General features: G+C 31.7%; 1 protein-coding gene across 1 annotated transcript in view; it reads left to right on the top strand.

Annotated features, from left to right (window-relative positions):
* LOC144835477 (uncharacterized) overlaps positions 1–15,891 on the top strand; it is a 198,919-nt gene that overhangs the window by 37,248 nt on the left and 145,780 nt on the right. The window contains exons 16-27 of the mRNA XM_078690561.1: positions 468–626; positions 4,313–4,561; positions 5,037–5,222; positions 5,550–5,705; positions 5,782–6,063; positions 6,542–6,616; positions 7,146–7,362; positions 9,137–9,274; positions 10,067–10,225; positions 10,319–10,615; positions 11,086–11,409; positions 13,089–13,345. Coding sequence (XP_078546687.1) covers positions 468–626; positions 4,313–4,561; positions 5,037–5,222; positions 5,550–5,705; positions 5,782–6,063; positions 6,542–6,616; positions 7,146–7,362; positions 9,137–9,274; positions 10,067–10,225; positions 10,319–10,615; positions 11,086–11,409; positions 13,089–13,345 — 2,499 coding nt within the window. The remainder of the gene's footprint in view (positions 1–467; positions 627–4,312; positions 4,562–5,036; positions 5,223–5,549; positions 5,706–5,781; positions 6,064–6,541; positions 6,617–7,145; positions 7,363–9,136; positions 9,275–10,066; positions 10,226–10,318; positions 10,616–11,085; positions 11,410–13,088; positions 13,346–15,891) is intronic.

Here is a 15,891-nt window from a genome sequence, read left to right as displayed (position 1 = left end):
ATATTATAATATCCTGGATTTATAAAGCGCTTTATGTTGTGAAACCTCTCTAAGCGCTGATCATACAGTAGAAACTGAGTGAAAAAACTAAACCCAAACCAAAGTATGGGAATATGCCCTTGTCGGTAACCAGGGTGAGCACTAGTTGTGGCTTGGTCATCCCAGACAATCTTACTTATTAGTAGGTGCTTAAAATAAGCTATATCTATTAAGGCAATTTTTATAAGGCAAATATTATCTACTAAGACTTTTAAGCGGGAAAACGCTGAGGATTGCCAAACGTATTGTTCGGCAGTTGCAAAGAAATTAATCTAAAAAACACATTTTTCTTACAAATTTGCCATTCTAATAATACTAATGGAGAAAGGGGAGTTAAAAGGTGCCCCAGCTCGAACGGCGGTAGCATCAGACCTACCTGTATATTAATCAAAACATAAATGGTGTTCATATTTGTTGTTGTGTTATAGGGAGAAACGTATGAACATCAAATGACAAATCTTCAGTTCATTCTGTTTTGGATTCGTTCAGTTTTTGTAAACGTAAGAAAAGGACAGAAAAACAAGATAATGCTGATTGGTACACATTATGAGAGCCTTGGTACAACTGAACAAGAAAGACAACAAAGGGTACATATGTCATCACATTTTTTTTCCTTAAACAGTACAAAATTGTATTTTGTTACGATTCATTGGAAACAATATGTATTATGTAATCAGGTGGGCGATTGTTTCATACGTCATTACATGCACATACTATTATGTGATCAGGTGGGCGATTGTTTCATACGTCATTACATGCACATACTATCATGTAGTCAGGTGGGCGATTGTTTCATACGTCATTACATGCACATATTATTATGTAATCAGGTGGACGATTGTTTCATACGTCATGACATACACATACTATCATGTGATCAGGTGGGCGATTGTTTCATACGTCATGACATACACAAACTATTATGTGATCAGGAGGGCGATTGTTTCATACGTCATTACATGCACATACTATTATGTGATCAAGAGGGCGATTGTTTCATACGTCATGACATGCACATACTATTATGTGATCAAGAGGGCGATTGTTTCATACGTCATTACATGCACAAACTATTATGTGATCAGGTGGGCGATTGTTTCATACGTCATTACATGCACATACTATTATGTGATCAGGAGGGCGATTGTTTCATATGTCATGACATGCACATACTATTATGTGATCAGGTGGGCGATTGTTTCATACGTCATTACATGCACATACTATTATGTGATCAGAAGGGCGATTGTTTCATACGTCATTACATGCACATACTATTATGTGATCAGGTGGGCGATTGTTTCATACGTCATTACATGCACATACTATTATGTGATCAGGAGGGCGATTGTTTCATATGTCATGACATGCACATACTATTATGTGATCAGGTGGGCGATTGTTTCATACGTCATTACATGCACATACTATTATGTGATCAGGAGGGCGATTGTTTCATACGTCATGACATGCACATACTATTATGTGATCAGGTGGGCGATTGTTTCATACGTCATGACATACACATACTATTATGTGATCAGGTGGGCGATTGTTTCATACGTCATGACATGCACATACTATTATGTAATCAGGTGGGCGATTGTTTCATACGTCATGACATGCACATACTATTATGTAATCAGGTGGGCGATTGTTTCATACGTCATTACATGCACATACTATTATGTGATCAGGAGGGCGATTGTTTCATATGTCATGACATGCACATACTATTATGTGATCAGGTGGGCGATTGTTTCATACGTCATTACATGCACATACTATTATGTGATCAGGAGGGCGATTGTTTCATACGTCATGACATGCACATACTATTATGTGATCAGGTGGGCGATTGTTTCATACGTCATGACATACACATACTATTATGTGATCAGGTGGGCGATTGTTTCATACGTCATGACATGCACATACTATTATGTAATCAGGTGGGCGATTGTTTCATACGTCATGACATGCACATACTATTATGTAATCAGGTGGGCGATTGTTTCATACGTCATGACATGCACATACTATTATGTAATCAGGTGGGCGATTGTTTCATATGTCATGACATACACTTACTATCATGTAGTCAGGTGGGGAATGTGTCAATAGTTTGAGATTATTAGGAATCATTATCTAGGATAATATGAAATTGGACCTACATGTTTTGGACATGGTTTCCAAAGTAACCTTGAGGATGTTTGCTTTGTTTATTATGAGGAGGGCCTGATTAGAATTTTTACCTGTTAGAATAGAACATGTGTGGCATGGGGGGATTACCAAAAAAGTAACATCTAAAATTGAATCTATACAAAAACGAGCCCTACGTATCATTCTGGGTAATAAATAAATATATCCTATGACTCTGCTTTAGAAAGCTAAACTTCTCTCTCCAGAAGCAAAAAGAGATACTGTACATCTTCTAATAGTAACCCACCTTATAAGTCAATCTATAATAATAATAACCCACACTCTAATATTAATCCCCCTTCTAATAGTAACCCACCTTATACTGTAAGTTAATCTATAATAATAATAACCCACACTCTAATATTAACCCCCCTTCTAATAGTAACCCATCTTATAAGTCAATCTATAATAATAATAACCCACACTCTAATATTACCCCCCTTCTAATAGTAACCCACCTTATAAGTCAATCTATAATAATAATAATAACTCACTGCTCTAATAGTAACCCCCTAGAGTCACAAACACTATTGACAAAATGACACTAAAATCAAAATTTTTGTTGCTTTTAACACGATTTATTCCTTACAATTTTAGGCATTTTTCACAATATGATCCTTATTTGTATGTATTCCAGCTTAGTATGTCTCGATTATTGTTCCAGTTTTAATTAGAAATAAGGATATTTTAATACAACCCAGTTCATCAATCAATATTTTTTCGATTTGTTTTCGCCGACATAGTGAGCAGGGATCACAAAACCATGTTCGCGGACTCTTTTCCCATTACTTCCACTTTTATAATGAATATCAGTAAATTTTTAAAATCCAGTAAGAATTCTCAACAATTCAATTCCAACCAACAGTGCCTCTTCATGATTTCCTTCACCTATGGCATTCTACTATTATACAATAGTGCTTTATCTCTATCATCTTTATAACATTGTAGCCATTCACCTGTGATTGGTTTCCAGACTTGTTTATACACATGGTGGCTCCTGATGTTACTTTCAGGTGCCTAATTTAAGATTAGTAATATTAACCCACCGTACTCTAATAGTAACCCCCCCTTCTAATAGTAACCCACCCTAAAAACAATAAAAAAAATAATAACCCAATTATAAGATTTCCGGTAGCATTGTTCTTTTATTTGGTCAGGGCCTTCTAAGGTCAATCACTCACAGGAATGTGCTCCCTCTGTACAGAAATTGTGAGTTTAACTGAACTGATAGATATAAGCATTCTGCTATTCCATTCATGGTCAGACTAATTAATTCCCAAAAGCAGTTGCCCTTTTTTTTAGTATGCGATTTGATTTTGGCTTTACTCTTTGATAGATATATTTATTAATTTATTAGATATACTTAGTAATATGCAATATAGTTGCTTAAAGATAATATGATTTATAAAGCACACATATCCACAAAGTGCTCAAGGCAAGGCGTGATCTAGCATAGCTATTTAATTTTATATTTTTATAATAGTTCATATCATCCATCTGCTTAATATTTCGGTTTTTATATAATATGTTTGTCTTGGCGATGGTTATGTTTTTATGTGTATTTTTCCCAATCTGTATATAGTACCATTTTTACATTTTTTATACCTGTTTTGTAATACAATATTTTCAGTTTTTTATATACCAGAATAATAAAAATACTATTATGTAATCAGGTTGGTGCATGACATGCAAATACTACAGTACTGTACTATGCTGGCTTATTAACTGATTAAAGTAACTTAATTTTAATTAGAAATACATTCAGAGATTAAAACAAGTACTATATACTTTCAAACAACATTATTTTCTAAATAAATGTTTTACCATGACTTCCAAATGTTGCAAATATTTAAAACGTGAAAGGCTACCCTCATGTGCGATTTCATTGGGATACCTAAACAGTTAGACCTACAATAAACGAAGAAAGGGGTGTAAATTTCAAATATGCATTTAGCACACATTTTAAATTTTATTCTTTGATGGTATATGGTAATATTATGCTCTTAAATCTGCCGGCTCTAAATCCGCTCTTTACATAAGTTTAATTCCAATTTGATGTTATTTATTTTAGGTAAAGGAAATAGAGAATATACTTTGGAAAGCCCTGGAAGGAAAACCATTCGAGGACATGGTGTATCAAGAAGAGCTCTTCACCATTGAAAACAGTGTCCCATTTGAAAAGAGCGGTGCTTCTAAAATCATCCTCCAAATACAAAAATTAGTCCAGACAATGGTTCGCATTTTGCCAATCAAATGGCTGCAAATACTACAGGAAATACAACAGTTAAGAAAAGACAAACTATATCTACCAACTTCTGAGGTTAGAATAAATATATTTTTCTTATTTTCAACTATTTGATCTGAAGTAATTGTCCTCAGTTTCGAGTAAGCAAAAAGTTGACACTAATAATTGATAATTGATGATTTAATAATCAATGTTTAACATTCATTACATTCCTTATTTAGTAATCACATATTTAACCCTGTATTTCTGATTGTTGCATTGAATTGCATTAACTTAAGTAAAACAAACATGGTTCCCTACATTTTAAAGTGCATCAGATACAAGTTTGTTTATGATATTGTTACTTACACTAACAATTATAGAAATATTTCAAGTCTAACCCTTGAAGGATAAAGAAATAAAGATAGCCATTTAAGTATTATCTCTGATATAAATAAAGCATATAGACAACACAAGCTAAACATGTAGGTTAAACTTCCAACAATGCAAATGATAGAAAAATCAACAGAAAAATAGTTTGTAATTAATGAACATTTTTTATGATATTTAGATTAATGATTTACTTGCTCGTTGTAAGAAAACTGATAGAAAACTGCTTCTTGAGTACTTGCATGACATCGGTGAGATTCTGTTCTACCCAGATGACAAGATCCTCAAAGAAAAAATTGTTATAGATTTGATGGGAGTAGTTGAGAAGTTTAAAACAATCATCACAGTTATAGATCCCAGCATTCAGGTTAGCACTTCTTTGAGTGGCTTCAAACATTAGTGAATATCAGTAGGTTTTAAACTTTGTGATAATTTTTTATTTTTTATAATGTGATGAATTTAGCTGTAAAATGCCAGCTAGAGAACAAAGCTTTCACCTTACTATTTCTATTATATTCCAATGCTAAAAAATATGCTTGCAAACAGATTAATGTTGAACCTCTATTGGGGAAGACTAAAAAAATGCCTGCTTAATAGAGGTTTAGCCATAGTGTTAATATGCCCCTCAAATAACCAGAAGAATTACTTTCTTGCATGACAAATTACACTTTTGTGGTGCTTTTATATTTTTTAGCAATCTCTGAAACAACTTTGGAGAAATTTAAACGAGGGTAAATTAGATGAAAGACTGTTGCGGCATATGTGGAAGGATGAGTCAGATGAGATGATTATCTTCTTTGTGTCTCTAATGCAAACCTTTGGGTTAATGTGTGAAAAAAAGACTAAAAAGGTATTTAAATTTGTTATTGGTTATTACTGCAAGCATAATTGTATTTTCCATCTACTACATGTTTTTTTTTTTATAGGATGCTGGACGAACATTCTATGTTCTTTCACGCCTGAAGCCACAACGGGATGATACAAAGGCTGCTATTTATGAAGAGAAGCGTGCTATTTCTCTCTTTCATGACTTTGATGGCTACCTACCAGATGATCTCTTTCAACGTGTTGCAACTAAATTTATCGAGGAATTTCAAATGAAAGATGTTGAACCTACATTGTCTTATGAGCATGTAGAACTGAATGTTGATGGCCATCATCTTGTCATTCTAAACGTAGCTACCATCAACAATTGCCGTTTGTTGCAGGTAGACTCAATAAATTGATAATACGTATTGGTCAGGATGCTATATTACTGTCACTAAAACTGAGAAACCAAATATCATCCCAGGAACAAAATTCCAAAACTCTAATAGAAACATCATTAGTTTAAATATCTATTTAAGATATAACACAACCACATAAAAGTAAAATAGAAGGAGACTAAAATAAAGAGCAAATGCTAATACACCCTTTTGGCCACCTGAATAAAAATTAATACAAATTATAAATAATATACACTGAGCATGACAGGACAGACAAACAAAAAACATCAGAGAATATCCATAACAAATATAGCTACATTAAAATGTGTTTTTTATACAGTTTATTTAACTATTATTTTCATCTTGTGTTGTTGTTATATTATCATATTGTAAGGCTTATAGTAGTTGCTTTAATGAATGAAAAAATAAATGAAAATAAAACAACTACAACTCAACTATTACATTCATTTTTATATTGCAGACAACAATAGTTAGAACGAATATCATGAATGCTGTTAGCAAAGATGATGATCCAAAACCTAGCATCTGTAAGAAGGTAAGCTAGTTTACAAGACATTTTTATGAGTTATGTGTAGAGTATATTGCATAAGAACGATTGGCTGTCCTATTTAATGAGGCTAGAATTACTAAAAAAATTGTTGAGCCTTCTTGTACACCATTTAAAAATTTATAAACATGATCAAACAATTATTATATCTTAATAATTACTTTATTTAAAACACAAAACACTTGAGGCTGTGCAAGGCCATTGGAAATACAAATATACAAATAAATATGTCACTTTGTTGTGTTCTATAAAAAATGAATAGGCCCGGTATGTTGCTTAATTTTAAAAGTAAATTTTTTCTGATAATGAAAAAGCAAACTTTGAAATTTACAGTTAAGTACACATTTAAAAAAAATTTATTTTGAGGATCCCCAAGTTGTTGTACTGTACTTTTACAAGTGAAAACATTTTTTTGTGTTTGAATATTTTTAGGCCTCTTCTGAAACAAGCTTTCAAGTTATTTGCTCTATTTAGCAATTTTCATTTTCATCATCAAATTAACCATTCTATTTTCTAGGTACTTACTTTCCTTGAAAAAGAATTGCATGTTTTGAGTGAGAAGAGTGCACATGGTTTTGAAGTAAAGATGTACATTCCTTGTGTGTGTGCTTCAAAAGGTGAACATACTCATATGCATGTTGTACGCAAGTTTAACCAAGATGTGTTGCCATGTGGAAGCAGAGGAATGGAAGTGAAACGTTACCGTAAACTGTTTGGAGACAATGTACTAAAAGGTAGATGAATTGTTTGTATCATCAATCATGTATAAATGTCTCATTGTTAAAAAAAAAATAGGATGAAGTAGAAGTTTAGGAAAAACGCCTCTTTACTTCAATCCAGATATGAGGTTGAAATTGAACAATTATATTTGCATCATTCATGTAAAAATGTGGTTGCATCCTGACGCTGTCTTTGACAAGACTGTATAACCTCCTGAATAAAACCAAGGGTGTAAACATCACTGAGTTTACTTCTAAGTCTTATTCTTAACATTCTATACATTAACATTCTAACATTCAATCCTCCAATAGTTGCCCTCTTAAATTAGTTCATACTCACCAATAGTTGGCTAACTAATGATCAACCCACCAATAGTTGACCTAACCTTAAATTAGTTCATACTCACCAATAGTTGGCTAACTAATGATCAACCCACCAATAGTTGACCTAACCTTAAATTAGTTCATACTCACCAATAGTTGGGTAACTAATGTTCAATCCACCAATAGTTGACCTAACCTTAAATTAGTTCATACTCACCAATAGTTGGCTAACTAATGATCAACCCACCAATAGTTGACCTAACCTTAAATTAGTTCATACTCACCAATAGTTGGGTAACTAATGTTCAATCCACCAGTAGTTGGCCTAACCTTAAATTGGTTCATACTCACCAATAGTTGGCTAACTAATGATCAACCTACCAATAGTTGATCTAACCTTAAATTAGTTCATACTCACCAATAGTTGGCTAACTAATGATCAACCTACCAATAGTTGACCTAACCTTCAAGACCCCTTCCCTGCAATTTTGGACGTTTTTTGGAAAATAATACATATATATCACTTTAAAAACATTAAACCATGTCATTCCTTGTCTTAAATGTACGTTTTATGGTAAATTATGATAAAAAAGTGAGAAACAATGCACTACCTAAGTAGCTCGCGGCGATCGACCTCTCGTGGATGGTCTTAGGCCTAGCCTAGCTAGGCTTAGTTTTGCAGGCCTAGCTGGTAAACATCGGTAACGTAACATTGTACGCTAGCTATATACCTAGCCTGACGTTGTATAGTTGCTGATTAATTGTCTTTCTATTTTTGCCAGACTCCGTTGATACAAATTGGGGAAAACCCGGTATTTTCGCTAAAAAATTAGGAGTCTTCCATTTGTTTTGGCCTCACGATCGATCGAAAAGTGGGCGAATTACAGGTGAAAAACAAAAATATCAATCCGCGCGCAATGCATTTTGGGATTTATAGCGGGCCGCTATAATTATTAGAATCGACTTATTTTTCACATTTTTAACCGTTTAAAAACGAAAAAAGTTATCGCAATAGGACCATATAGTATTATTTTTACATTAAATATAGTTTGTGATCTTAAATTAGATCTAAAAAACGTAGGGAAGGGGGCTTTAAATTAGTTCATACTCACCAATAGTTGGCTAGTTAATGTTCAAACCACCAATAGTTGATCTAACCTTAAATTAGTTCATACTCACAAATATTTAACTATTTAATGTTTAAATCTACCAGTTGTATATCTAACATGAATATTAATTGTGTATATTGTTGCATTATAAAGAGTTACATAAAGATTATAATCTTTTAACAATTATATACAAACCATAAATGACTGAAAACACCTTTTAGATGATATGATTTAATAAATCATCATTAGAAATAAAAAATGTAATAATCCACAGAATTACAATATTATCAAATATTATTGTAGATGATTTTTTTTAAATGTACATTTAAAAATGTTTGTTATTAATTTATATTTAGCTTTTAAATTGAGAGCTCGTACAAAGCAAAGCATGGTTGTAGACATTGATGACGACAGTGATGCACAAGCTTCTACTTCAAGACTTACTTTTACTCGTAGAGTAAAGACATTCTTTTCCCTCAAGAAGGATAACAAAGGTACAGCTGATGGTAGAGCTTTATTCCTGACTAAATACCAATCTGGTGCATTTATTTTAAATAACTACTACATTAAAATTAAGTGTTTTATTTATAATTAATATATCGTGATTGGGACCTTACCAAGAAATTAGCAACTCACGAACATATCAAATTTTAAATATTTAAAAAAAACAGCCACCATCAGTATTGTTGTGATTGATGCCAGTAGAAGGTTTGTGATTCTAAAAATAATAAAAGATATAGAAACACTAATTTAGTTTACTATTACATTAGAACTTAGATGTACCTACGGCAGAAAATAATACAGCATCTTGCCTAGGCATAGATTTGTTTTAAAAAAACACGCCATCTACATTTCTACGCTTTATATTTGACCTTTTTAATACAAAAGAGATCATAATTTAATTTAAGATATATTAGGTCTACTAGGCTAGAATATAACTTTTAACTAAAACGGTGTCTGCAATATCAACAAATGAAAACGTCAAGAAAATGGCAAATCACAACAAATTCTGCACACTAAAATAATGGCATATACAGTATTAGATCTAAAAGAAGCTTTGTCTACACTATCACATTAGTTTGACAAAAAAAGTGTGCTGTGACCTAATATGGTAGTGATATGATCATCATTATGTCCATATATGTGCACATCACAATTTTTTTGTCACAAAGTTTAATTAGACAGAATAATAATACACAAAATGAAAATACAAAACAAGCAAATGTACATTTTGGTTTAACTTTATCACTATTTTAAAACTGTGTTGTTTTTTTTTGTCGTTTTAGCTTCTCCCTCAAAGGAAGCTGGTAGACAGAAGGAAATAGATCCAGAATCTGATACTGACGATACCGATACCGTTGCTAAGGCTCATAAAACATCTTTAAAATCAAAAGTTAAAGGATCTAGTAAACTAAGGAAGATGTCAGATGTCAAGGATAACAAAGGTATCAATTAGGATAAAATAATGATTATGTTTAACCTACTTTTTTAATAGGATTAAAAACACAATTGATTCATAATTTTGCTTTTTGATACAGACTATGTGGATGACCTAACTATTGACAAAGTGTCCAGAGAGATGGATCTTTCCTGCAGACGATTTGGTGTTCGTTTGGGGCTTACATGGTCTAAGGTGAATACTATATTTGATAATGAAAAGCAGACAGATAAAGCTACAGCAAACATGGTAGAACATTGGAGAAGCAGCATTGGTAGTGACCTTAATCAGCAACAAGTATTATGCACTGCACTAAGACAACATGGTCGTAATGATCTTGCTAAGCAGTTTGAGAAATACATTAAGGATGAACTGCCAGAGATTATCAAACATTCAGGTATATTGCATTCATATGTATAGCCTGAATGCCAGCATCATTACTTTTTTCCTATAATTCTCAGAAATCATGAATTCATGAAGTTGATTATGCCATTAATTGGGGCATTTTAAGTGCTTCTAATAAGCATACAGCAATGGTTTTCTGCAATCTATGAAACTGAAATCCCTGAGTTTGAAACATATCAAAATCCTTGATTTTTTAGAGGGTTAGACTGCTTAATTATATTTATGAAGGGCAGCTATCTTATAGTTCTTTATAGAAAATAATTAATAATTACTGTAGGCTCATGGATTATTATGATTTCTACCTTAACCTGATAAGAAAAAAATCACTCTTACCGGCAATAAAAATAGAATGTCTATTAAATGTTTTATTGTTTAATAAATTTCCTTCTTATGATATAATTAATCAATAATATATTAATTTTAACAAAGCATTCTCTTGATATTATTTTTATTATTTCACAGCTTGTTTTGATGATCAAGATCTTCTATTCATCTGTGACAACTTAGGTGAAAGTTGGAGAAGACTAGCAGTGCGACTTGGAATCAAATGGGAAAACATTGGTAAAATTGCAGGCAAAAACAAACATGTAGAAGATGCCATGATGGAAGTTTTGGTTCAATGGAGAAATAGCTGGCAACATGCAGAAGCATATCAACTACCTACAATGATAAAGGCTTTAAAACAACAAGGACGTGTTGATTTAGCCAATAGCCTGTGTACAAGACATGGATACAAAGATGATGTCAGTTCAGAAGTTCCAGTGTTTACAGACCAATCAGGACAAGGTGGATAACGCTTATTATTTAAAAAAAAATATTATTTGTATACCTGATACTACTTTAGAAATAATCACTATTTTATATTATCATTAGCAATCATTTGATAAACAAGAAATGTTTAAACATGATTAAGCTTGCTACCAATCCATGCGTCCTGGGTTCAAGTCCTTTCATATGTCAGGATTTTTTTATAATGACAAATACAACTGCACTCGCAAAGTTTTGTAATAAGACTTTGTTTATGTAGAGCATCTTGTGTATATGTTTGTCTTGTGAATGGGATTGCCACCTTTAAGATGGATAGTGGATAAATTCGCTTATGGTTATCCTTGGAAATTTGCCTAAATATATAAAAACAAAACAAACAAAATTATTTAAATGTGTTAATTGATACAAAATTATGTTTATTTTCTATGGATGAGAGATTCCGAAATAAAATATTGAATGGAATAGGGAGTTGAATTTAATTGAAACAGAACTCATTACCTTATTGCTTTTGTTATTTCACAGCTTGTTTTGATGATCAAGATCTCCTATTCATCTGTGACAATTTAGGTAAAAGTTGGAGAAGACTAACAGTGCGACTTGGAATCAAATGGGACAATGTTGGTAAAATTGCAGACAAAAATAAACATGTAGAAGATTCCATAATGGAAGTTTTGGTTCATTGGAGAAATAGCTGGCAACATGCAGAAGCACATCAACTACCTACAATGATCAAGGCTTTAAAACAACAAGGACATGTTGATTTAGCCAATAGCCTGTGTACAAGACATAAATACAAAGATGATGTCAGTTTAGAAGAAGTTGTAGTGTTTACAGACCAATCAGGACAAGGTGGGTAATGATTGTTATTAAAAACAAATGTTATATGTATACCTGATACTACTGTAGAAATAATCACTATTTTATATTGTATGTCATCAGCAATCATTTGATAAACAAGAAATATTTAAACATGATTAAGCTTGCTACTAATTTGGCTACCAATCCATGGGTCCTGGGTTCAAGTCCTGTCATATGTCAGGATTTTTTTATAATGACAAATACAACTCCACTGTCAAAAGATTTGTAATAAGACTTTGTTTATGTAGAGCATCTTGTGTATATGTTTGTCTTGTGAACGGGATTGCCACCGTAAAGAATGATAGTTATCCTTGGAAATTTGCCTAAATATATAAAAACAAACAAACAAAACTGTGTCATCGTATCTAAAATGAACACGCATCTGAAAAAACCTAAAACAGAATGGTTCCTTTCTTCCCATTCATCACCAATAAAACAAGTGTATTTTTACTGGCAATACAGATGCCTCCAATCAGTAAACCACATCCAATATTGACCCATTGTGTTTCAGGGGGAAAATCAAATATTTATGTAACTTATGTTATATTGTGATGAAATTGTGCAATAGGTATTTTACGTAAGGACGCATACACATTTTGTATATTTTCGAGGGTTAGTTTTCTTATATTCAGGAAATAGGTTAGCTATCTTGTAATTCTTAGAATAAAATAATAATAAAATAATTAGTAATTAGGCTCATGCATTATTCATGATTTCTGCCTTTTTTTCCTGAATTCTTAACATTCCAGAAATTTTGCTTAATTTCAGCACCTCAATGTTTGAAGAAAAACAACCAAATGTGTTTTATTTAATGAAGTCAATTAAATTTGTTTTTACAGGATGCTTAACAGACTTGGACTTCCTGATAATTTCTGAGAAGATGACAGATTGGAAGAATTTCTGTAGGCATCTTGGTATTGCTGATGTTGAGCTATTACAAAATGAGAGGTTTTCAGCGCTGACTGTAGAAGCAACTATGGAATCACTGGTACAATGGCGATGTAAGCAAGGAAGAGATGTGAACCAACGAGAGGAAGTAATAAAAGCCTTAAGAGCAGTTGAGAGAATGGATATTGTAGAATTACTAGAAACCAAAGTGTCTATTGAAAACCTACAGTAGACCATATGAACTGCAGTTATATGGTAACAAATAAACAATTTGTATGAACAATAGGAGATACATAGTTAATAAAAGACAATCAAGAAGATCTATTGAAACAATGTTTTTAAAAGTGCAAAATCTTTAAACTATATCTTAATAGACCAAAAGAATACAAGTACTCTAATATAGGTCAAGTACCCAAACGTGAATGACAAAATATTTTTATATTTGTATGTATTTTTGTATCTGGTTAAATCTTGATTGTTATTGATAATATATAATGATGCCATTAAGGCAGTATTCCAATTTTGGACATAGGAGTAGAACAAATAGACAGCAGGACACTACAGGTTGCTTAATCAATCAACAGCCTGGACTCTTCTCAAGTGTGTATAGTTGCTCAATCTCCATCTAACATAAAACTGAATTGCAGTGCCATACTGTAGTACATTTAGTTAATGTCATATGACCCACAATCGTCCAATCAAATTGTTATAAAACAAATGTATTATATTTGTGCAGTGGAACAAATGAACATATTTTCATCTCATGAAATTATTTGTTGTTGAATTTAATTAGAGGGACTGAATTATCCTAAATTATTTGTTGTTGAATTCAATTAGAGGTACTGAATTATCCTAAATTATTTGTTGTTGAATTCAATTAGAGGTACTGAATTATCCTAAATTATTTGTTGTTGAATTCAATTAGAGGTACTGAATTATCCTAAATTATTTGTTGTTGAATTCAATTAGAGGTACTGAATTATCCTAAATTATTTGTTGTTGAATTAGAGGTACTGAATTATCCTAAATTATTTGTTGTTGAATTCAATTAGAGGTACTGAATTATCCTAAATTATTTGTTGTTGAATTCAATTAGAGGTACTGAATTATCCTAAATTATTTGTTGTTGAATTCAATTAGAGGGACTGAATTATCCTAAATTATTTGTTGTTGAATTCAATTAGAGGTACTGAATTATCCTAAATTATTTGTTGTTGAATTAGAGGTACTGAATTATCCTAAATTATTTGTTGTTGAATTCAATTAGAGGTATTGAATTATCCTAAATTATTTGTTGTTGAATTCAATTAGAGGTACTGAATTATCCTAAATTATTTGTTGTTGAATTCAATTAGAGGTACTGAATTATCCTAAATTATTTGTTGTTGAATTAGAGGTACTGAATTATCCTAAATTATTTGTTGTTGAATTCAATTAGAGGTACTGAATTATCCTAAATTATTTGTTGTTGAATTCAATTAGAGGTACTGAATTATCCTAAATTATTTGTTGTTGAATTCAATTAGAGGTACTGAATTATCCTAAATTATCCTAAATTATTTGTTGTTGAATTCAATTAGAGGTACTGAATTATCCTAAATTATTTGTTGTTGAATTTAATTAGAGGTACTGAATTATCCTAAATTATTTGTTGTTGAATTCAATTAGAGGTACTGAATTATCCTAAATTATTTGTTGTTGAATTTAATTAGAGGTACTGAATTATCCTAAATTATTTGTTGTTGAATTCAATTAGAGGTACTGAATTATCCTAAATTATTTGTTGTTGAATTTAATTAGAGGTACTGAATTATTCTAAATTATTTGTTGTTGAATTTAATTAGAGGTACTGAATTATCCTAAATTATTTGTTGTTGAATTCAATTAGAGGTACTGAATTATCCTAAATTATTTGTTGTTGAATTCAATTAGAGGGACTGAATTATCCTAAATTATTTGTTGTTGAATTCAATTAGAGGTACTGAATTATCCTAAATTATTTGCATTGTTTATTTTGATGTCTTGACACATTAAACTGAGTGCCAATGATATATAGTGTGCATCATAAGCATCAATATTATGATTATCAAACTGTGCCAATGATATATAGTGTGTGCATCATAAGCATCAATATTATGATTATCAATATTATTATGATTAGTACTTGGTATAACAATTGGGATTACAAAACCACATGTTTTAAAATTTTTAATCAGAAGATAATTATAACTGTCAAAAGATGGTGTGTACTCTGTACACCAAAAACATGATCAGCTGCTGTCTAGTGTGTGTGACTGATCAACAGGCCTCTGAAAACCTAAAACAGAATGGTTCCTTTCTCCCCATTCATCACCAAAATAAAAGATATTTTTACTGGCCATACAGATGCCTCCAATCAGTCAATCACATCCACAGCGTGACGTGGCTTGACTCATGTTTTCTAGAAAAAATATGTTATATTATGATGAACTGTGCAATAAGTAATTGACTGTTGTAGGACTTTCTGTAACTGGGTTTTTTTTGTATATATATGGTCCATGTCTACGATGAGTATTTTGTGCTTTGGTGGCTATGGCTAGTGTTAGTGGCTTACCCAAAATTTCACATGGGAAATATGTGTAAACCCACTGTATATTTATTAGCAACACTTGAACATTAACATTCATAATTTAATATATTTCATTGGTATATCTTTTTTTATCTTTATCTACTAAATTAAAAGCTACTAAGACTAAAATTGTAAACTTATCAAGA

The sequence above is a fragment of the Antedon bifida genome, chromosome 2 (assembly GCF_963402885.1).
Source record: "Antedon bifida chromosome 2, ecAntBifi1.1, whole genome shotgun sequence".
Lineage (NCBI taxonomy): Eukaryota > Metazoa > Echinodermata > Crinoidea > Comatulida > Antedonidae > Antedon > Antedon bifida.
This window is presented reverse-complemented; position numbering and strand designations above follow the sequence as displayed.